Genomic DNA, 22,114 nt, shown 5'->3' with positions numbered 1-22,114 from the left:
TTTATGGAAACTACAATACAAATTTTTGTTTCTTTCGTTTGGGTTCCCCTTTAGGCGCGGTGGCCATTTCACGTATGGGGCGTCTTTGATCGTCATCAAGATCTCAGTTCGCCTTGTGTTCAAGGGGGTGTAGTCTGTCCGAGCTGCTATGGGAGCTCGGGACGACTGGTTCGGCCTCGCTTCTTGGGCCGGGTCTCTCCTGTCACCCGGGTTAGAGAGCTCGCCTTCTCTCTTCCTTTTACCGCCCGTGCCTATTTCTTCCTCTGTTCTCATGAACTTGTCTGCGAGCTCGAGGAATTCGGCCATGGTCGCGGGCTGGCTTGCTACCATGTGCCATCTAAACTCCTTGTGTGTTACTCCTCTTTTAGCCACCGCGAGCTGTACCGCGGGGTCTAGTCTCGGTATCTGCAAACACGCGTCATTGAACCGCTTGATGTAGCCCCGAATGGGCTCTCCTTCTTTCTGAACCACTCCGAAGATGCTTTCCTCGGTTCTAGGGCACCGCTTGCTGGTAACGAAGTGTGCGGTGAATACCTGCACGAACTGGGTTGAGCTTCTTATGGACCCGGGGGCCAAGTTTCTGTACCAAGCACGACTCACTGGCCCTTGCCAGGTGCATTTGGGATTGGAAAGCGTCAACGTGGTCGCTGGGGTCGAAGGACCCGTCATACTTGTCTAAAGGAGGGAGTTTGAAGTCTCTGGGCATGGGGACTGCAAGGAGTTCTGATGAGAGGGGGGAAGGAACCGAGAGAACAGGGATAGCTTTTACCTCATCTGGGCTTCTCTCTTCTTTACCTCGGAGCTCGGGCAGGACGTGGGTGGCAGTTCGGCGACTTCGCTGACGCCTCCGTTGGGTAGGCCTGGTACTGGCGCTGCTGGCCTCCGTGTTGCCGAGCTCGATGGGCCCAAAATGCTGGCAGTCTGCCGCTAAGGCACTGAATCGGTTCTCTGAGAGTGGGAACTCGGGCTTAGAGTGCTGAGGTGTTGATTTTGCGGGCGAGGTCCCGGACCCGCCTGCGAGTTTCGAGGTGGGGGCGATTCTTTCCCTTCGGCCCGGGGACGAGGCCTGGCTGTTAGGGGGGTTCTGGAATCGAGAGGCGGCTCGGTGACGGCATCCATCCTGAGGGGAAGCCTTGACCGGCCTTGAGGCGGGGTGCCGAGGTGGGAGCTGCGGTTGGTTGATGGGCAGTTGGGGGAACTGCTGCTGGTAGTGATATTGGGAGAGGTGGTGCAGTACTTGGTGCTGCTGGAGCTGATGCTGCTGAAACTGCTGCATTTGGGCTTGCATTGCCCACATGCACTGCATCAGGTCGTCGAACTGGCTTCGGCTGGTCGCCAGGGGAATAGCGGTTGGTTCAGTGAATGTTGCTTCGACAGGGACTGGAGAGGGGACACCCATGGGAAGGTTTATGGGTGCCACTGCTCGCGGCGCACTCATGCTGGGGATCCCGTCCACCGAAAGGGGAATGGTGAACTGTCCGATGCACACCACGGGGACTTGAGGTTGTTCCCCAGTGATGTTCATCTCCGTGCTACGTCTTGCACTACCGGAAGAAGCCATGAGTGTTGGGGTTTTTTGGAGAAAAAGAGGTTATGAGAGTTTTAGAGGGAGGCTTTTGGAAGCGTTTCCCACAGACGGCGCCAATTGATGATGCACTATCTGGCCAGTCTTAGCTGTCAACGATCTTGCCTCTGACTCGAGTAGCGGGGCACCTGAAACGGAGGAGATGGAAGAATCTCCGGGGAGAACCCGGTGTAAAGGCTCCGAAGCTCAAGTTAGAATCCTTCAAAGGCAAGATAAACCAGATAGCGCAAAGTTAGCATACCTCATTCTTGGGGGGTAGGGAGCCTTTTATAACCACCTCGCGCACTCATTTCCAGGCTCCTGTCAGTTCGGGCATGATTATCTCTGAACTCCTGCCAGTTCGGACGTCATCCCATCTGGCAGGGTAGAGCCGCCACTGCTCCTTTTGTCAGAGCCGTCTCTGTGGCTGGTGACGATGGTGGCAGGTGGCGGTGGCAGGAGATCGTTTGAAGTGCGGCTGTCAAGCGTCAAATCCCGAATCAGTTAGGTGCGCCGCCCTTGGATACGGACATCTTCAGTGTCAGGTACGTTCGGTTAGTCTGGTGTTTCGGAGGCGGAGTGCTGGAGTGGCGAGCGAGATGGTTTTGAGTTCGGTTTGGGGAGTGTTCCGAGCTACCATGGGCCAGCTCGGGTCACGGCCTTTTGAGGCTTGGGCCTGAGAGCGTTTGGGCTCCTTGTAGGGAGCTCGGGTTCTTAGTAGGGAGCTCGGGCTTCCAGTAGTGACCTCGGGCTCTTAGTAGGGAACTCGGGCTCCTAGTAGGGAGCTCGGTCTTCCAATAATGACCTCGGTCTTCCAGTAGTGACCTCGGGCTCCTAGTGGGGAGTTCGGTCTTCCAGTAATGACCTCGGGCTCTTAGTAGGGAGCTCGGGCGCCTAGTAGGGAGCTCGGTCTTCCAGTAATGACCTCGGTCTTCCAGTAGTGACATCGGGCTCCTAGTGGGGAGTTCGGTCTTCCAGTAATGACCTCGGGCTCTTAGTAGGGAGCTCGGGCGCCTAGTAGGGAGCTCGGTCCTCCAGTAATGACCTCGGTCTTCCAGTAGTGACCTCAGGCTCCTAGTGGGGAGTTCGGTCTTCCAGTAATGACCTCGGGTTCTTAGTGGGGAGTTCGGTCTTCCAGTAATGACCTCGGGCTCTTAGTAGGGAGCTCGGGCGCCTAGTAGGGAGTTCGGGCTCTTGGACTTGGTGCGTGTTTTGGGTGCTCTGCTGCCTCGAGCTGTTTGCTTTTGCCACGTGTCGAGCGATTGCGAGATCAGGCCGAATTTTCCTTCATCAATTATCATCATCCATGTCTTATCCAAATTATATAGAGTCAGCTATATTAATCTTGTTTGGACAATCCATTATATTTAAAATCCATTATATGTAAGAATAGATAAACCAGGATCCATATTTATACGAGTTTGACAAAAGTTTTAGTGCCAAATGTCAACTTGACGCAACTTTCCTCCTATATCCGTGCTTGGGACTATTGGTGCAAGACATTCTCTCACTAGCGGAGTTGGAGTTTTTAAAACATTATTTGCATATATGTTCTCAAATGGTTCATTTTAACTCAAATACATATTAGTTAAATGTTAAAACAATTTAGATTGATGATTTTTCATTTTCCTTTCTAAATCTTTTTTTAAAGTGGAATTTTAATTAAAATTAAAAAAAGAGTTCGGGGATTTGGTATGGGGATTCATACCACAGAGAGAGAGAGAGAGAGGTATACCTGCATTCTCCTCATCTTGTCTGTCGCCACGGAAAGAAAATATTCTTGATTTGATATATTCAATGCCTTCAAGAAAAAAATAAGCAATTAATATTGTTTCTATGAGTCTCTTAATTCAGAAGTGAATAATTTTTTTATAGTAAAAGAAAATTTACTAAAAGCAAAATGAAGGGAGAGAATGAAATCCATAGGCCACAGAAAACAAGGCCCACAAGAACAAAGCAAGAGGAAGTGAAGAATATGATATTTATAACAGTGAATGAATGAACATGAACAAGCCACCACACACTCATGGAAAATTTGCAAAGATTATTAATCATAGTTACGTTAGGGAATTCGCTACATGCATAATTTAGAAATAAAAAAGCAGAGATGGAGAGAGACTGAGTGAGGCCCAGTGGGCAATTTTATTAAAACAAGTTTTAACTTCCTCACACTCCCAACTGCAATGACCAAGTACCAGATGAAATAAATAAATGATAATTGATTAAAGAATCGGTCCTTCTTTTGTAAAGGAAGTCTTTTAGCTCATGATTTTTGCTCAATCATATATAATATAGCAATTTCATTGGCTAAAAAATTATAGAAACAAATGGGTAGATGCTTACTTGTGGAGATAGAGATAGAGATAGGCGTTAGAAGGGCTGCCCACCAGGTTTCATGTTCAGAAGTACTTTCAATTAGTGCAAGTATCGCGGTTTTATTAAATCTATCCTTGATCAAGAGCAATTCCGGGAAGTCATTCACTAGTTTCAAAGCCAGATCTGCAGGTATGAATATAAAAACAATATGCATTCATGTTAAGAGAAAAAGAATAAAAAGAAGGAAAAGAGAAAAAGAAAATAAAAAGCTTCATTTCATCTAACTTGTTACCATAGAAATTTCCATATATCAAAGCAATAAGAATAGTAACCCTAAATTTGTTGCGTGCTTTCTTGTCCCAATCCTCTTTGTCGTTTTTAGCATCAGCTTTATCCACTTCAATGGTGGCTTTGAATAGATATTCTACGACCTTCTTATGCTGGTTCCTGATAGCATGGTGAAGGGGTATCTGTTCATCACATTCTCTCAGCACTAGACGCCTTTCCTTTTCTACCAAGGCCATTACAACATTCAAATGTCCACCTGAGGCAGCTAGGTGAAGTGCTGTTCTGTAGTTATTGTTCATCAACATTACCTCTTCCTTATTCATCCTGTCTAGTAGCAGCTTTACAATTTTCAGATGTCCTACCCTGGCTGCGATGTGAAGAGGGATATCCTGCCCTGCTGTGATTCTGGATACAACAACTACTCTATTATTTCTCTCGAGGCAAGTTTCTACTTTTTCATGTTTACCCTTTACGATAGCATTGTAGAAATCTTGATACCATGTGTGTGCGGTCATTGGCTGTAACCCTGGAATGGCAAAGAAAATCGATCGAGCTCACCATAAATTATTATATATTGAGCTCATCAGTCGTAGAATTAATATATAATAGCATTTTGCATTACTCTTTTAGATTTCACCGTATTATCTTCTTTCTATTTGCCAAGTTTAACAGAGTTAGGCCTCCACCACATGGCAAAACTTCCCAACTTTTCAGCCTTATTCTTTGTTTTAATTTTAAGAAGATTAGAGATATTTGAGCAATTATTTGTAAGAAACTGATAATTCAACACTCAACAGCTCCCTGCAAAGTTAAGTACAAATCAATGTTTTCAATTAAATTAATAACGAGTAGTAGTTAACCTCAATCAGTAATTTGACCAGGTCACCAGTCCAATCAGTTGGGTCAACAATGAATTGAAAACATGGGTTTAAAGAAGCTAATCCAAAAATTTGGGCAGTAAAAAAAGCAATATTTAAAGAATCTGACCAAACACCATTTGTTCAGATCACACCTAGAATTGGAATGATAAGAAAGAAAGTACACATGTACCATGTTTTAGAATATTTAATTGATTTGTCCAAGCAAAAGCCCTTTGCCTTTGATTGATTGATTCAGCAGCATTGAACTAATTAGGTGGCATTTGATAAATCTAAAATTTTAGATCTAAAAAGTTAAAAAGGTATTTTTTCTGTCTAAAATTTAAAAAGAAGTATAGGTAATTTTCTACTTTTTAGAGACTCTAAATCCATAAGTTTGTTTGTTTTGGATCAACCCTTTACCATCTGAAATGTACCGACTTTACTATTTTACCCGTAAAACATACTATTTCAAAATGTTGAGTTAAATTTGCATTATCTCATAAAAAATATTAAAATAATTAATAATTAGTAAAATAATTTATAATTAATTATTATTATTAATATTATTATTTTGATATTATTACTCACCCAACCGCTGGTGCTGTAAGTTGTAGTGGCGATGGTGGGAAGACAGGGGAGAGAGAGAGAGAGAGAGAGAGAGAGAGAGAACTGCCGCTGCAAGGAGGCAGGAAAACAGGGGGAGAGAATGAAAGAGAGAGAGAGAACCACCATTGCAAGTTGCAACGATAGTAGTGGGAAGCAGGAAGAGAGAGAGAAAGAGAGAAGTGTTCTTCCTAGAGCTTGGATTCACGAGGGGCATTCTTCTTGGAGCTTGGATTCATGAGCGGCGCTTCCTCCCTGAGAAAATACGAAAATGACTAGGGTTTTGGGTTTGGGGGTAATCATGGGTAGCGTGTGTCATTTCCAAAAGATTGGAAGGGTAGCTTGGACTATGCACTGGCTTTGAAACACGTCTTAGCGCGTTAAGAGACAACCCGCGCTCTAAAGTTTTTAGATCTGAAAACAAAATAAAGATCAAGTTTAAGAGGTGAAACCAAACGAGTATGAGGTATGAAAAGCAACGTTTTCAGATTTAGACGTCTGAAAAGTGCAATCAAATACCCCTTTATACCCATTGAAAATTTTCTTAAATTTAGCTTCACTGAAGAATTGATTTATTAGCTCAATTAAGAGACTTATTGTAAGAATTGATTTATTAGCTTCACTGAAGAATCACCTTTGATTCATCTTGAAGAAGCTATTTATATGATATTTGGATAGAGCTTGTGCTTTGTACTTTTGAAAGTATGAAACTACAAAGCACATATTTAATTTCTACTTTTGTATTCTTATAAATGCGTTTGACAAAAAAAATTACAGGAAATAAAATATAGCGTTTAAGTATAACAAAATAATGCACACATATGAAATCTACATGACATCCTTATATTTGTCATGTATCATACATACACATGCACTTGTTACTAAATATATTCAAAAGTCACGTGTCATCTATATATGATGCTACATGACACATACATGTCATTGATGAATACATTCAAATGCCTATGGCCAATCAAAAATCTCCATAAAAGTTAAAACCATGCAAAGGTTTAGTAATGTATTAAGCTATAATATTTTGTAACATGAAATTTATTATATGAGATATTACCAAAGGCCACTTAAATGGCATAGATATAAATCTTCCACATGACACTATGTGATTAATTTTGGTCCAAAAGGATCTTTCTTTCATCGGTCACCACCTTTAATTAGTGGGGCATATTTCAACTTAAAACTGGAATACTATGTCCCATGGTCAAAGTGATCTCTTATTTGAAAGGAATTTCCAAAATTATAATATTAAAAGTTTATACAATCCATATCCCTATGATAATGCTCCAATACAAGGTGATGTTCTAACAATGATGTGGTTGGGTGAGTAAACAAAAAGAATACATGAGCCCAAATCTCAAATAGGCAAAATCTCTGAAAACATGGCATCTAGCTGCACATTAGTTATATATTTTCAACATTTATGTTAAATTTATGGCAAAATGTATCTCCAAATGTGCAATTGAATGCGCATGCATTTAGAGTATTCACAAAATTTATGCTTTCATGAATAAATTAGTTGAAAATAGGCACAAAATTTCTTTGCATTATAGAAATAGATACATTATTTTGTGCTCCTGCAAGGGAGGGACTGCTCTTTTTCACCATAGATAAACATGGGAAATATGGCCTTATTATCCATCGTGAGAAGGAGTATTTCTTCCCCAAGGCTATATTTGGTTTGAAAAAAATGTAAGGAAAGAAAGGCAAACCTATACAAAGACTAAAAGAGCATCTTCTCCTTTTTTTTAAGAGTAGTAAAAAGGTTTTGGAGAAATGTACCTTTCGCATGGTAACCATACATAACATCCAATTGATTCCATACATCTTTCAACGAGTACAAATCTTTAATGAAAGCCTGGATTATAGGATGACATTGCTGTTTGATTATGGAGATAGCATCCCAATCAGAGACATGATTTTCCTTCATGTACTCTTTCATCACTCTTTTCCAATCTAAATAATTTGTACTTCTTGCATCAACTAGAATAGGAATATGTTTTATTGGACCAGAAATAATGAAAAACAAATATCTTATCAGCTCAAGTAGATAGAAGATTTTGTCCTTAGACATGATTTGTTGTTTTATAATTTTCTATGCAAAATCACTATTTGTAATTTGTCAAACTATTAGCATAATTAATAAAGAATCTTGTTAATTTTTGAAAAATGTATATACTTAACTTTATATATAAGCATGTGAACATATTTTGCTATGTTCCAATGTTTATACCAATTGTTCATGGGTTTCTATGCCTAGGGGTGCCATTTGCCCAAGGGCACTTCTACTTTGGTTGTGATACATCATGGCATTTGGTGATGCCTATACATCTAAATTTTCAATAAATTATTATACACCATGGGATGTACCGAAGTATTTTACTTTTCTTAGGCTTAGTTTTTATCAAATTTGAATGGGCCTAGCTTGAAACCTAAGCCCAAAACATTGTAAAGTTGAGCCCAAAGCCGGGCCTGTAAATAGGTCTAATGAGTAGAGGGTGGTGGGTGAAAAATCCAGGATTGAAACATCGACAACATTGCTTTTCTAGTGTGTCAAATTTCTATAGATGGGTTAGAGAATTTAGCCTTACCATAACTTTCTATATGCTGCAAATTGAAAGGACAATGGCTTGACATCAAGTAGATTCCAATGTAGTGCAATCTAGCCAATTATATGCTTGACATATGATCATAAGTTTTTTTGTTCACATTTGGGTGAAAACAAAACACCTAAAACTCTTTATTTAGGCTTAATTTGGGAAGAGTGTAAATACAAATATATATAGTATAAAACCTTGTCTATGGTATTTGTAAACCTTGTATTTGTATTGTACATATTTGTATTTATACTCTTTCTAAACCGAGCCTTAGGAGAAAGCACAACTAATCATGTTTTAGAGAAATAGTATCGATGCTCTTAGAACGAATTTTTCTTAATCAAGTCACTGACTCCGACTTGGCCACAAGAATTGTTGGAAGTTGATTCTTCTTGACTATCCCGAACAACCAGCGTATGCATGGAAAAACTTTGGTAAAATGTGTATGTGGAAAGAGCATTATAGACAAAATGGTCTATTGAATGTAAACATGTTGTGGTAATATGTGTGTTGTTACCATTGCTTTGTTCACTTTCTTGGGCCGCCTCTCCATATTTAAGCTAGAAACAAAAAACATGAAACATGTTAAAAGAGATAAACAAATATGAAATAGAGATATATTGGCTGGTGAAGACAATATATGGTTTTTCACTATAATATCACTATTATTGAATTTGATCTTTTACTAATTGTGAGGGCACAAAATGTAATTTGAATTATTACATTTATCATTATTTAATTCTCTCTCATTAAGTCTTTAGGTTATTAACTCTCATTTTTTTATTAAAACCAACCCAAAGAATGGATTTCTTTTCCTATATGGTGGCGAGTCAACAATGCCAACTTTTTGGGTCAAATGTGTAAATCCTTGATGTCATAATTAAATAACAATAAAAATTTAAAATGATGAAAACACAAAAATGTATAAATATTACTTTTGTTAAAAATAGTTAGACACATCTCTAACATGGTATATTCTTCATATTAAGCAAAAATAGTGTGATAAATAAAACAATTTTATAGACATAAAAATATAAAAAAGTTTGGAAATATATTATTTTCTATTATCACCATCATCATAAAAAATTGTCACATGCAAAATACATGCACACTTACTAGTCAAATAAAAAGCCCAGTTCAAATAAGGTTCAACACTTGCCACGTGGATGGTGGTTTTGAAACAAAATATGTATAGACTATATTTTCCCCATACTTACCTACAAATGTAGGGTGGCATGCGTCCCCCTCTAGCTCTAAAATCATGTTGTTTCCTAATTTCTGAAATCCTTTTGCTTCTTAATTCAAACGAGAATGTTCACTTATCCTTGAATATAAATCAAACCTAATTTAGTTTTCTAATAATTGAAATAAGAATTCAGTACAAGGGCTTTCAAGATGTCACATTAGTATGAATTATAATTTTCTAGATCAAATGGTTTAATCAAACATAAACTCATCCTAGAAGATTCAAGACCTAAAAGCTTGGATATATAGTAGGGCTACAACTTGGATTGGGTCAAGTTGAACTCCAGGTTAGGCCATTAGGGTAATGGTTGAAAAATATGAATCTTATATACCTTTGGGATGGTTTAGGGTTGAGACATTGATCACCCTGAACTCGACATATTATCATAGTTGTATGTATAAATATTTTATAAATATTTATATATGCATGCATGTAAAATGAACCCAACCTAAAATTCAGTAAACCTTAGTATGCTAATCTTAAATTCTTAATAACTAAAAACTTCTAGCAAAATGAAGTAAACAAACTGGACCAATCCAAACCTAACTTGCTCCCACCTAAGGTTGGGTTATAGTTAAGGTTAAGCTTGATGGTTCAACAACTAGGGTTGGATTAGGGTTGATTTCAATTTGACCAAACTCAGCTCAATTTGCACCTCCATTGGATGGTGGATCTCAAACATAATACAAGTGCCATGGGTCTTGATGTAACCGTTTCTGGTCACGTACCAATTTTTTTGTGATGTATCAATTTTTTGGCTAAGTACCTCGTCATTTGACCTGCTCGCATGAGAAGATGGTAGAGCTCCCTGGTGGTGAGCTACTTGGTGGCGAGCTCCCTGATGGTAAGCTACGTGGTGATGAGCTCCCTGGTTGTGAGCTACCTGGTGACGAGCTCCTTGGTGGTGAGCTGCCTGGTGACGAGCTCCCTGGTGGTGAGCTACTTGGGTGGACTTGTCATTTGACCTGCTCCTACGCATCCTGTAACTCGGGATGGTGGAGCTCCCTGGTGTAGCACAACCTGACTGCCCTCTTTGCATGAGGTGATCTCCTCTCCTTTGTAGGCGACGGGAGCTGAGGGACCTGCGATAACTCCATCAGAGGACCCGGGGGTATTTTCCCGACGAGGACTCTCCGATGCCTAAGTTAGCATTCTTATTGTAGGGAGCTTGGAGAGAAATGAGAGAGCTAGAGAGTAGGGATTACCTCGATTTTTCCATTCTCTCCCTCCTTGTCTTTGGGGGTCGGAGTCCTTATGTAGTGGTGTCCTGTCAAATCAGTTGTAACAGCCTCTGTCAAGTCAGGTGTAACCGCCTCTATCTCTCTGCCGCAGCTGTTACTACCAGAGTAGAGCCAGCGGGTGCAGGCGGCTGCTGTAGAGTATGGCTCTGCTAGTCAAGGGACAGCTCTCAGGGCTGGCAGGCACGGCGCCGCCTAGCGAGAGACGCGGGCACAGGTCTCCAGATCTGTCAGGTACGGTTGTCAGGCAGGAGATCTTCCTGCAATACGCCGAGCTGCCCCTAAGTGGCGAGCTCTTCGTAAGACGCTAGGCTGCCTGTGGAGTGGCTAGCTGCCTGTGCCGAGCTGCCCCTAAGTGGCGAGCTCTTCGTAAGAGTTGTAACAGCCTCTGTCAAGTCAGCTGTAACCGCCTCTGTCTCTCTGCCGCAGCTGTTACTGCTAGAGTTGAGGTAGCGGGTGCAGGCGGCTGCTATAGAGTATGGCTCTGCCAGTCAAGGGACAGCTCTCAGGGCTGGCAGGCACGGCGCCGCCTAGCGAGAGACGTGGGCACAGGTCTCCAGATCTGTCAGGTACGGTTGTCAGGCAGGAGATCTTCCTGCAATACGCCGAGCTGCCCCTAAGTGGCGAGCTCTTCGTAAGACGCCAGGCTGCCTGTGGAGTGGCTAGCTGCTGTGCCGAGCTGCCCCTAGCTATACCGAGCTCCCCGAGCTATGCCGAGCTGCTTGTGGCGAGCTCTGTCGAGCTGCCTGTGGCGAGCCATGCCGAGCTGTCTGTAAGTGGCAAGCTGTGGCAAGCTCTGCCGAGCTGCCCGAGCTGTTTGTAAGTGGCAAGCTTTGGCAAGCTCTGCCGAGCTGCCCAGTTGTCAAGAGGCTGCACTTGGTTTGCATGAGGTGCCAGGTGTCACAATTTCACTGGAGGGACAAATCCGCCCTCATGCAAACCAAGTGCAGCCTCTTGACAACTGGGCAGCTCGGGAAGCTTGGGCAGCTCAGCAGAGCTTGCCACAGCTTGCCGCTTACAGAGATCGGCATGGCTCGCCACAAGTAGCTCGACATAGCTTGGGGACCTCGGTATAGCTAGGGACAGCTCGGCATAGGCAGCTCGCCACAGGCAGCCTGGCGTCTTACGAAGAGCTCGCCACTTAGGGGCAGCTCGACACTTACAGGTAGCTCGGCATAGGCAGCTCACCACAGGCAGCTGGCCACTCCGCAGGCAGCCTGGTGTCTTACGAAGAGCTCGCCACCTAGGGGCAACTCGGCACTTACAGGTAGCTCGGCATAGGTAGCTCAGCACTTAGGGGCAGCTCGGCGTCTCGCAGGAAGATCTCCTGCCTGACAACCGTACCTGACAGAACTGGAGACCTGCGCCCACATCTCTCGCTGGGCGGCACCGTGCCTACCAGTCCTGAGAGCTGTCCCTTGACTGGCAGAGCCATACTCTGCAGCAGCCGCCTGCACCCGCCACCTCAACTCTGGCAGTAACAGCTGTGCCAGAGAGACAGGCGGTTACGCCCGACTTGACAGAGGCTATTATGCCTGATTTGACAGGACACCACTATATAAGGACTCCGACCCCCAAAGACAAGGGGGGGAGAATGAAAAAATGGAGGTAATCCCTGCTCTCTAGCTCCCTCATTTCTCTCCAAGCTCCCTACAATCAGAATGCTAACTTAGGCATCAGAGAGTCCCCGCTGGGAAAATAACCCCGGGTCCTCTGATTCAGTTCTCGCAGGTCTCTCAGCTCCCGCCGCTTACAAAGGAGAGGAGATCACCTCATGCAGAGGGCAGTCGGGTTGCGCTACACTAGGGAGCTCCACCATCCCCTGAGTTACAGGCCGCCTAGGAGCAGGTCAAATGACGAGTCCACCCAGGTAGCTCACCACCATGGAGCTCGTCACCAGGTAGCTCACCACCAGGGAGCTCATCACCACGTAGCTCACCATCAGGGAGCTCGTCACCAAGTAGCTCACCACCAGGGAGCTCGACCATCCTCTCATGCGAGCAGGTCAAATGACGAGATACTTAGCCAAAAAATTGGTACATCACAAAAAAATTGGTACGTGACCAGAAACGGTTACATCAGGTCTCACTCTAAGATTTAAGATTTAAGATTGTTCTTTTTTAATAATTCAAGTTAGAAATAAAAATATAGCACAAAAAAAAAATTTATGACGTTATATTGGTGTTGTTCCAATTCATCTACATAAAATGTGAGTTGTTTAATTAAAAACCAAACCTAATCTACTGTCCTATGTCAAATAAAAAATTCATCCTAAATGTTTCAAAACTTACCTCTTGGAAAGTGGGTCGCATTGTCGCAAACAAAATACATACGGTATCCCCAATACTAAGTGGGAGGTAATTAGCTAATTTATTATATAAATTACGTGCTTAACTAAGAAAAATGCACAAACACTAGGACATGTAGGAAATACTCGGCTTGTGAGTTACATTTGTTCACAGATTGCATGGTTCTGGAACGAAAAATGCTAAAACCATGCATTCCATCTTTGTGGTGATTCTCAACAAATTCTCCTTTTATGAGCATGCGGATGGTTTCATGACAACTAGTGGTTTTCACTTTTCACGGTCCGGTTTGGTGTGATTTGAATAACATCTCAGACGAAACCAATAAATTACAAGTTGAGAAATTTTCGGATTAAACCAAAATGTTTTGGCAGGGAATCCAAACCAGACCAAATCGTTTTATTCTAATTTGGTGTGATTTTTAATACAGTTTGGGCCATTTTATGATCGTATTAGGCTTAACCTGATTAGAAAGTCCAAATGATATACCTACCCTCCCTAAGTTTGTTATTTTTTTTATTGCATGTATTTTCATAGCAGCATCTCGGGAGGTTAGAGAGAGTTAAAATTTTTATTTTATTATTTATAATATTATTTCGGTTTATAGTTTGATTTGATTTATAAAATCTGGTAAACCAAAACTTAAACTGTAAATTATAATTTAGGAAAATGCCAAACTGTAAATTATGTATGTATGTATGTATATATATACTAGTAAATGTGGGCGTGCTGTGCACGTTGAAATTTTAAATTACAATGACAATTTTTATCATCACCATTACTATTACTATTATTATTATTTAATTTTGTATTTCATTTCCATCATAAATAAAAATAATTTTTATTTGAACAATTTTCCATTTAATATGGTGAATATATAACATTAGAAATGTCCCCAAATGTTTTCGATAAAATTGTATACTTTTCATTTTTTATGTTCTATCTTTTTTAAATATTTATTATTCATCGTTAATAAAAATGATTCTTACATTTCATACTTAATTTTATTTAGTATAATGAATATATAATATTAGAGATATGCTCAATTCCTTTTTTGTATTTTTATATATTATTTATTTTGAATTTTTATTATTTGATTATAGCATTATTGGTTAACCCATTTGACTCAAATGGTTGAATTTCTTACCCACCATTGGTTGGGAAGAAAATGGTTTTATTCTCAAATTATTTTTCAAAATATTTATTTTTATATTATTAAAATCAATGTTGTGGATTTAATTAATTGAATTTAATGATGAGAAAAATATATTTTATATATATACCTTAGATATGAGACTTAATGAAAGAATAGGAAAATAATTTTATTCCCAATTGGTTTTAAATTTTATATTCCATTTCCATCATTAATTAAAGTATTTCTTATTCATCATACTTATTCTTATCTAATATGATGAATATATGATAATAAAGATGTTCCCAAAATTTTCTTTAATTTCAATATTTTTGCATTTTTTATCAAATTTTAATTTTTGTATTTAATTGGCAACAATGCAACATGGGTTGGCCTATTTGACCCAAAATTGTTTAACTTCTTACCACTACATAAAAATACTGCTTTTCCAAGTCAATTTCAAAAGTACAAGTTTTTATATTATTAGAATTATTATGTATGGATTTAATTAGTGGAATTTAGTAATTAAAAGAAACAAAAAATACCTTAAGGGGGCATTCTTTTTCTGGATTTTGAGAGGGGGAAAGTTGGTCAATGGGATTTTGATTCCCATTGACCAAGAATCCCATATTCTTTTTTAAGATTTATGTGGGGACCAGGGAAAGTTTATTTTCCTGGGTAAGTGATACCCATCTTCTAGGTGAGTAAATAACTTTCCCACCTTGGGGGAAAGTTGTCAACACTTGAATGTGACAAAAATTCCCCTTATAATAATGGATTTTTATGGATAAAATGGTCATTGTCTTGTTTGCATGAAAAATAAAAGAACATGGGTAAATGCACTTATCCGGGTAAATCTTTCCTGAGAAACACTTACCCCGGTAAATGTATTTATCCGGGAAAGTAACTTACCAAAAAGCGAACGAGGCACAAATGTATGGTTAAGTGAGAGTGAATGATAGTTAATACCTTAAATGAAATTTAATGAAAGAGAATTAAATGCAATAAATAATAGTATTCAAATTACATTTTCTGCCCTCATAATAGATAGGGACTCTATTGTACTTTTTATAGTAGTATAGATATAGATATAACAGGGGGACTCAAGAGTAGGGACAGTCAGACAGAGTAAGGGATGCATGCGAATTCATAGGTGATAACACACCATTGCTGTGATGAAATGGCTGGTTCATACAAGAATTCTCGGCGTACTGTAAGTATTGGAAAGTTTGCAACAGAAAAACCAAAACATGGAAACAGGTCTATGAAAAAGATTCTAGAGCTAGGAAATTAGCATTTAAAATTGTCCATCTTTGCAAATGTATCAGAATGGGTTTGGATGATACCTACATGGGTGATGGGCCACATTGAAATTGGATCCATTAATATTCTGAACCGAACATGTTGAAATTAATGATGAGTTGGATTCTACATGGACTTGGATCTGATTCGAATATTAGATATACCCAGGCCCAACCAGCAGAGCCCACATCAATGTGTGTTGGGTTTTAGCGTCGGTTTGCACTACCAGTCTTTAATCTCGGGTTAGAGAGTGGCTCAGATCTGAGGGTTGACCCTAAACCTAGCAGAACCTGTCCAAGTTGCATCCTTATAAAGTTGTTGAAGAATGAATAGGAATCACGGAAAGTGGCAGCACGATTTAGGTATAAACAGGATTCTGTAGAACATAGATACCTAATGACTATTATCTCTCTGATGGCTACTTAGTTTGAGGATGTAAGCTTCATACGTGCACCAAGAGCATGAATAAAAAGGATAACGGCAATGGACAGAGTGAAATGGCGGACTAAGATTGATCAATGTAATCGGAACAAAGCAGCTCGGATGAGTAGGAGTCAGGAGATAGAGAGGGGGGATGTGTTATATAAAAACAGTATACCTTTATTTGCTTATAAATTTACTTAATACTAGCTAAAACAATCAAAATAAATGCAGTGGAATTCCTTCAAAAAAAGGCATTTTGAAGGATATTTTTTGTAAAATAACATTTTTTCTTAATGTGGAAAAAAGGAAAAGATATGGCTGAACTTTGATTATTAATAATAACAATAAATTACTGATGAACCATCGCTTCAAGTTTGGTAATTGCAATCACTTCCCATGAACTTTTTGACACAGTTGCAAGTACACCCCTTTATTAGAATTCTCTAACAGAAGGTATGAAAATGTCCAAAATACCCATACAGTTACTATTGAAGTTGGTTTCTACAAAAAGGAAACAATACAAACCTTATGAACAACAAGAAAAGAGAGTATAAAGATGCAAGCTTTACCTTTGAGCAATTGATATGAAGGGAAAATTTGGAAAATACATCAATTTTAGAAGAGACTGGAATGGTTTGGGGTAGTGATTGATATGAAAAGAAAATTTGAAAAATAAATATTTTAGTCAAAAGTAATTGCATGAGTATTTTGGACACTTTCATACCTTTTGTCAAAGGATTCTAAAGGGGTCGTCTACTTGCAACTGTTTCTAAAAGTTCAAGGGAGGTGATTGCAATTACCAAACTTCAGGGGGGTTTGAAATTTACCCTAATAATAAATTATAGAACATATTACTTTATGACAATTGTATATAATTTATAAATAAACTTGGACAAATTAGTAAAGTGTTTTCTCAAACTGCATGCATCATGTGTTGCAAATATGTACAATATTTAAAATTAATATATTTCTCATAGAAAAATTAATTTTGTAAGATTACTATTTCTTATTAATTTTATTTATAAAACTAATCATATATATATATATTAATTTTATTTATAACATTATAAATTTAATTTGAATTTTTAATTAATAAAAATTAATATTATTATTATTTTAATTACAAATTTGAATTAATTTTTATAATTTTTATACTTATAAATATGACTTAAATGGATTAAAATTAAAAGTTTTATAGTTCTATTAATAATAATAAAATTTAATTATTATGCTACCTAATTAAGTCAGTTATGATTGTTTAACCACATCAAAAAATTACCTAATTAAATAACTAACTTAAAGTACAGGCATGTTCAATAATTTGTACTTACAACCGTTATATAACATATGGAGCCATATTGGCATCAAACTAATGACCCATATGTAATACACGTCTAAATTCAAAAAGGAGCTATATAGATCTAAGGGTGCAACTTGGAAGAGCCAACTCAAGTCCAAGCCGCCCAAACTAGAAATTTAAATGGAGTGGACTTGGATTTGGTCTTTGGGTTGGGCTTGATCTTGGGGCTAAATGTTTGGACTTAATTTTTTGGGACAAGCTGAGGCGTGGCACAAGTTGGACAAATCCGAATTGACCTCAAGCCCAGGCCTTAAGCAGAATTACAAGGGTTGGATTTTATTAATATCACTTTAATTGCTATAAAATTATTTTACCTATTAATTTAATTACTATAAAATAATTTTACAATAATTATAATTTAAATAATTCATTAAATATGGTAATTTAATATTAAATTACTTTTTCAAAAAGTTTGATAATTTATTAACTATAATTACTTATCAATTATTAAGAGTAATTTTTAACATTAATTAATTAATCATAAATAATCAGTTAATTAATTATCAACTCTACTCAATTAATTAACTGTATTTAGTTTTGTAATTGTATTTTTATAATTATATAGGGAGAAGAAAGAGACAAGATTAGAAGAAATTTTAGGAGATGAGATGGTTTAGGTAATTAGAATTAGAGAGAGAGAGAGAGGAAGAAGCTTCGGTTAGGTAAGGGGAGAAAGGAGAAGTTTTTTAGCTGGGATTACACCAATGAATACTTATTTGCATTTGGTAAATAATCCCAAATAAGTTCTTATTATTCAAAAAGGCCCAAATTTTAAGCTTATTTCCTTTTTGGCCGATCTTAGCCCATATCATGTAACTTTGAAAATACCTACACTACCCTGCTTGAAACAAGTGCTTTTTCACCAAACACTTATGAACCCTTATTAGGACAGGCACTTATTTTTAAACACCTATTCATCAAATAAGCACTCCCACCCAAATATATGCTTAGCATAACTTAAAATAGTCAAAGTAAATAGGGCTGTTCATAAGAATGCCCAACCCGACCAAACCGACCAATCCGGATCGACCCAATCCGAGTCAGCCAGGTTTTCATCAGTGCCGGTCGGTTTCGGGTTGAGTAAATATATAAATTGATATATCGGGTGAATTAGTCTTCTACTAGTTCGGTAGTTCCTAATTTGAATAGTTTCCTATTTAACTATAACTAGCCTTCTACTAGAATTAGAAGTCTCATTAGTCAATTACAATTAGAATAGGCAATCTATCATAGTTTCTAACTTTCTATTGTCTTTTACACCAAATAGGCAACCCATTAGGCAATTACAATTAGAATTCAATTAGGTGTCCTTTTGTATAGGAGCAAAACCGAAACCGACCGAAACCGGCCCAACCCGACTCAAACCGACTAGGTCGGTTTGGCCTACAGTGGGTTGGTTTCGGTTTCCACCTCAGGTAACCCGACCAGGTCGGGTCGATTGGGAAAACCCCAATAAACCGACGCAACCCAACCCGTGAACACCCCTAAAAGTAAATGCTATAGAATTCCTTCAAAAGACCATTTTGAAGGATATTTATTTATGTAAAATAGCATATTTTTTCCTTTGTTATTTTTAAACTAAACTAATTGATGTTAAAAAGACTCTATATCTCCTACTCATGGAAATTCTGCCCACACCTACCCACAATACACTATCCCCATGAATTGGGAACATCTTTCCCTATGAAATGTTCTCCATGTACGACTGGGATTAATGGGGGCAGAATTCTTGTGGGCAGGAGATCCAGACTCTATTAAAAGAGAGAAAGAGACGGCTGAACTCTGATTACTTACGTAATAAGTTATATAGAACAAATTTCTTATGACAATTTATATAATTTAATAGTCTTAGATAAATTAATAAAATAATAACTAGAGGTGCTACTCCTACAGTAGTATGCATCATGTGTTACAAATTAATGTGCACTTAAAGTTAAACAATACGTCCAATTAATTGAATACTATTCTCATAATTAACCATACCTCTAACAGTTTCCAAGCGCTATAGGCTGATGAAGAATCGGCGATGGACCGGAAAATATTTTTATCCACAGCTCGGAAAATGTAGAACAAGGCCCCCGAATCTTTCTTTCTAATCTGTTCATTTTGTGATGATATTTCCTTTGTAACAACTTCCCATAAATCCTTGGATTTCAACATGACTTTCATCTGGATTTTCCAATCTTCAAAATCTTCCCCATTAAACCTTGGAAGTAGCAGCTGAAGCAAATCATCACCCTGCTCCATTAATTGATCTTTGAATGAATTTGGAGCTAGAATGACCTCTGATTTATATAATAATCCTCTACCAAGTATAAGTGGATCCTATCAAGAATTAAACAAATAGTTATTACAACAATAGAAGTGGAACTTTCTAAATCGCCTTTGTAACTCTGGTGTAATTACAGAACAAGATCTAATTAATTAATTCCTAAGATAATTTTCTCAATTGTACATCACAAGTTGAGAAGATCAAAGCAATTAATAAACCATATAATTTTATACTGATTTTGATGACTTTGAAGAAAGGTTTAAAACGAAAAAAAAAATTTCTTTGTACCATGAAACAACAATTAAAATTGAATATGAATCACCAATTACTCAATTTTTTTTTCCACGGTGGCATAAAAGAGCCACGAATTTTCATTTGGGAAAAGATTAGACAGCATCAGCAGCTGCCACATCAGCAAAAATATCGTAGGGATAACTACACTACATTCCACCTCAGAATTCTAAACTCCATTGCACACTTATAACATTTCAAAATTTTAAATACCTCCCTTTATAACACCAATACCTGTCTGTGTATTGGCATCAATTCTGAACTGGCACCTACCTCAAATGTGCGGTAGAACTAAGATTTATTGAAATAGACTTAATAGTAAAAACCTCAAAATCATATTGTATTTGATGGCATGGCAGGTGATTTTGTTCTAGAAAACAAAACCATTCACATATTGTGGAACATCATGAATATCAGATCGAAATTTGTCATTGACCCGGATAAACAGGATTCAAAATTTGCACAAGTCTATTTAATTACACTGTAAATTTTGTACTGCAAACAATAAACTGAGGCCTTGCTTAAGAAGGATGGACGAAGATCAATTCTACTATTTACCTGCTGTATGCTTGTAGGGAATTAATTGAAGCCTTGAACGTTTGTAAACAAGATATTGATTTGCCGGTGTACTTCCAAACCTCTGCTTTGTCTCATACCACCTAATAATGTTAAGGCCGGAATTTCTAGTTTGAGGTTTGGATTGTACTTATATATATATATATATATATATATACACCTAGCAGGACCACAACGTACATTTATCTTTAAAAAAGCATTTGCCCATTCGTTCCATTAATTGGATGCTTTCCTTCCAAACTTAATTTGCACATTCCTTTACAGTCATTTTAAAGGGAGAAAGACGGTTCAGCTAGGGTTAGAATTTTTAGACCAAAATATAATTAGAGTGGGTGTTAGTTTGGAATTGATGCCAATTTACTAGTGGGCATTGATATATAAAGTGGAGATTTTTAATATTTTGAATGATTATAATTCTACACTGAAAATTAGAAATCTACATTGAACCTATCCATACTTTTCCGTATTCTAAATTCGATCTTCTCTCTATAATTTTATAATTATCACATTCATCAAAACCAATGAAAAAGCATTTGCCCAAAAGCTGTCTGTCGGTGGATTTGCTTGAGACTGGGGATTGCTCTTGGGTTCTAACTGTTGTGGAAATAATGTTAAGGTGGTAAAAGAAATCGTAATGGAATGTTTTTGTCGGTAGAAAAGAAAAAGCATGACTGAATAAACATTACAGAGAAGAAAGGAATTCGGATAACAAAATTAAAGTTAGCGAGATGTTTTGTGTCCATTCTAAGGGATTTGGATATGCTTCGGACAGAGCGTGCCTCACAGAACGTTTCAGTCATGCACCTGAAACATTTCCTTAAGAATAAGAATTTACAATTATCGAGATGTTTTAGATGCGTGGCTGAAACGTGTTGCAAGGCCGGTGTGAGGCGTGCTTTGTGAGTAGCAAACTTAAACTGTACACGCATCTATACCAAGACCCCCTCTCTGATTTTTAACAGGCCAGTGTTTTAATCAAGACACGGGCTTACGTGATATCGTCTTTTTCACCCAACACTAGCGTGTTGAAAAATCACTGGGGGTCTTGGGTTTGTTTTTCAACTTTACACTACAGGTGCGATATTGTGAGATGGGATTAGTTGCACACTTAAACTGTTAAGCAGGAGTTCAGATCTGCGCCCCACAAGGGGGCACCCAACAACGTTCCACAGCACTCTGCCATGTATTGGGAACGTCTTCTAATGATGACATCATTGATTTTGGTATTATCGTCGGGAGATGTGCTGTGGGATGTTGTGGGGCGCCCCCTTGTGAGGCACAGATGTGAATTCATTAAATAAACTGTGGAACCAATGATAACACTCCACACCAGTTATAAAATACATGGGCTCACAACCATTCAATCTATCAGTTTGGGCCTCGTATATTTTATCAGTGGCATGGAGAGTTATAATTGATTTCACAGCCCACTAAACAGTCATCATGTTCAGCTAATCCGAATTTGTATCTTACGAGTAGGAGATGCGAATCCTCTCCTCAGAATGGGATCTGCTCCTCACAAATAGGTGCCTCACAGGCACATCCACCATGCATTAGGAATATCTCCCATACTTATAAGTTATTATTCATGGGAGATGTTCCCAATGCATGATAGGATATACATGTGAGGTAGGTATGAGGTACCCTGTGTAAAGAGCAGATCCAGTCTCTCTCTCCTCAGGCTCAGGCTCAGGCTCAGACAGTCGGACCAATACCATTTGACGGGAA

At 38.6% G+C, this 22,114-nt stretch overlaps 1 protein-coding gene across 2 annotated transcripts in view; it reads right to left on the bottom strand.

Annotated features, from left to right (window-relative positions):
• LOC104605607 (uncharacterized) overlaps positions 1 to 20,512 on the bottom strand; it is a 30,910-nt gene extending 10,398 nt beyond the window's left edge. The window contains exons 1-7 of one of the 2 annotated variants that reach the window (XM_088889114.1): positions 20,369 to 20,512; positions 19,231 to 19,572; positions 8,760 to 8,800; positions 7,426 to 7,655; positions 4,173 to 4,694; positions 3,908 to 4,063; positions 3,300 to 3,365 (exon numbers count right to left, since the gene is read on the bottom strand). In XM_088889114.1, the coding sequence (XP_088745240.1) occupies positions 3,300 to 3,365; positions 3,908 to 4,063; positions 4,173 to 4,694; positions 7,426 to 7,655; positions 8,760 to 8,800; positions 19,231 to 19,494 (1,279 nt within the window). In that variant the 5' untranslated portion in view covers positions 19,495 to 19,572; positions 20,369 to 20,512. Of the gene's footprint in view, positions 1 to 3,299; positions 3,366 to 3,907; positions 4,064 to 4,172; positions 4,695 to 7,425; positions 7,656 to 8,757; positions 8,801 to 19,230; positions 19,573 to 20,368 lie in introns of both variants that reach the window. The other variant, XM_088889116.1, reaches the window with a different exon arrangement.
• Positions 20,513 to 22,114: the final 1,602 nt, after the last annotated feature.

This window comes from Nelumbo nucifera, chromosome 1, assembly GCF_055504915.1.
Source record: "Nelumbo nucifera cultivar China Antique chromosome 1, China Antique-T2T, whole genome shotgun sequence".
In the NCBI taxonomy this organism is placed as follows: Eukaryota; Viridiplantae; Streptophyta; class Magnoliopsida; order Proteales; family Nelumbonaceae; genus Nelumbo; species Nelumbo nucifera.
This window is presented reverse-complemented; position numbering and strand designations above follow the sequence as displayed.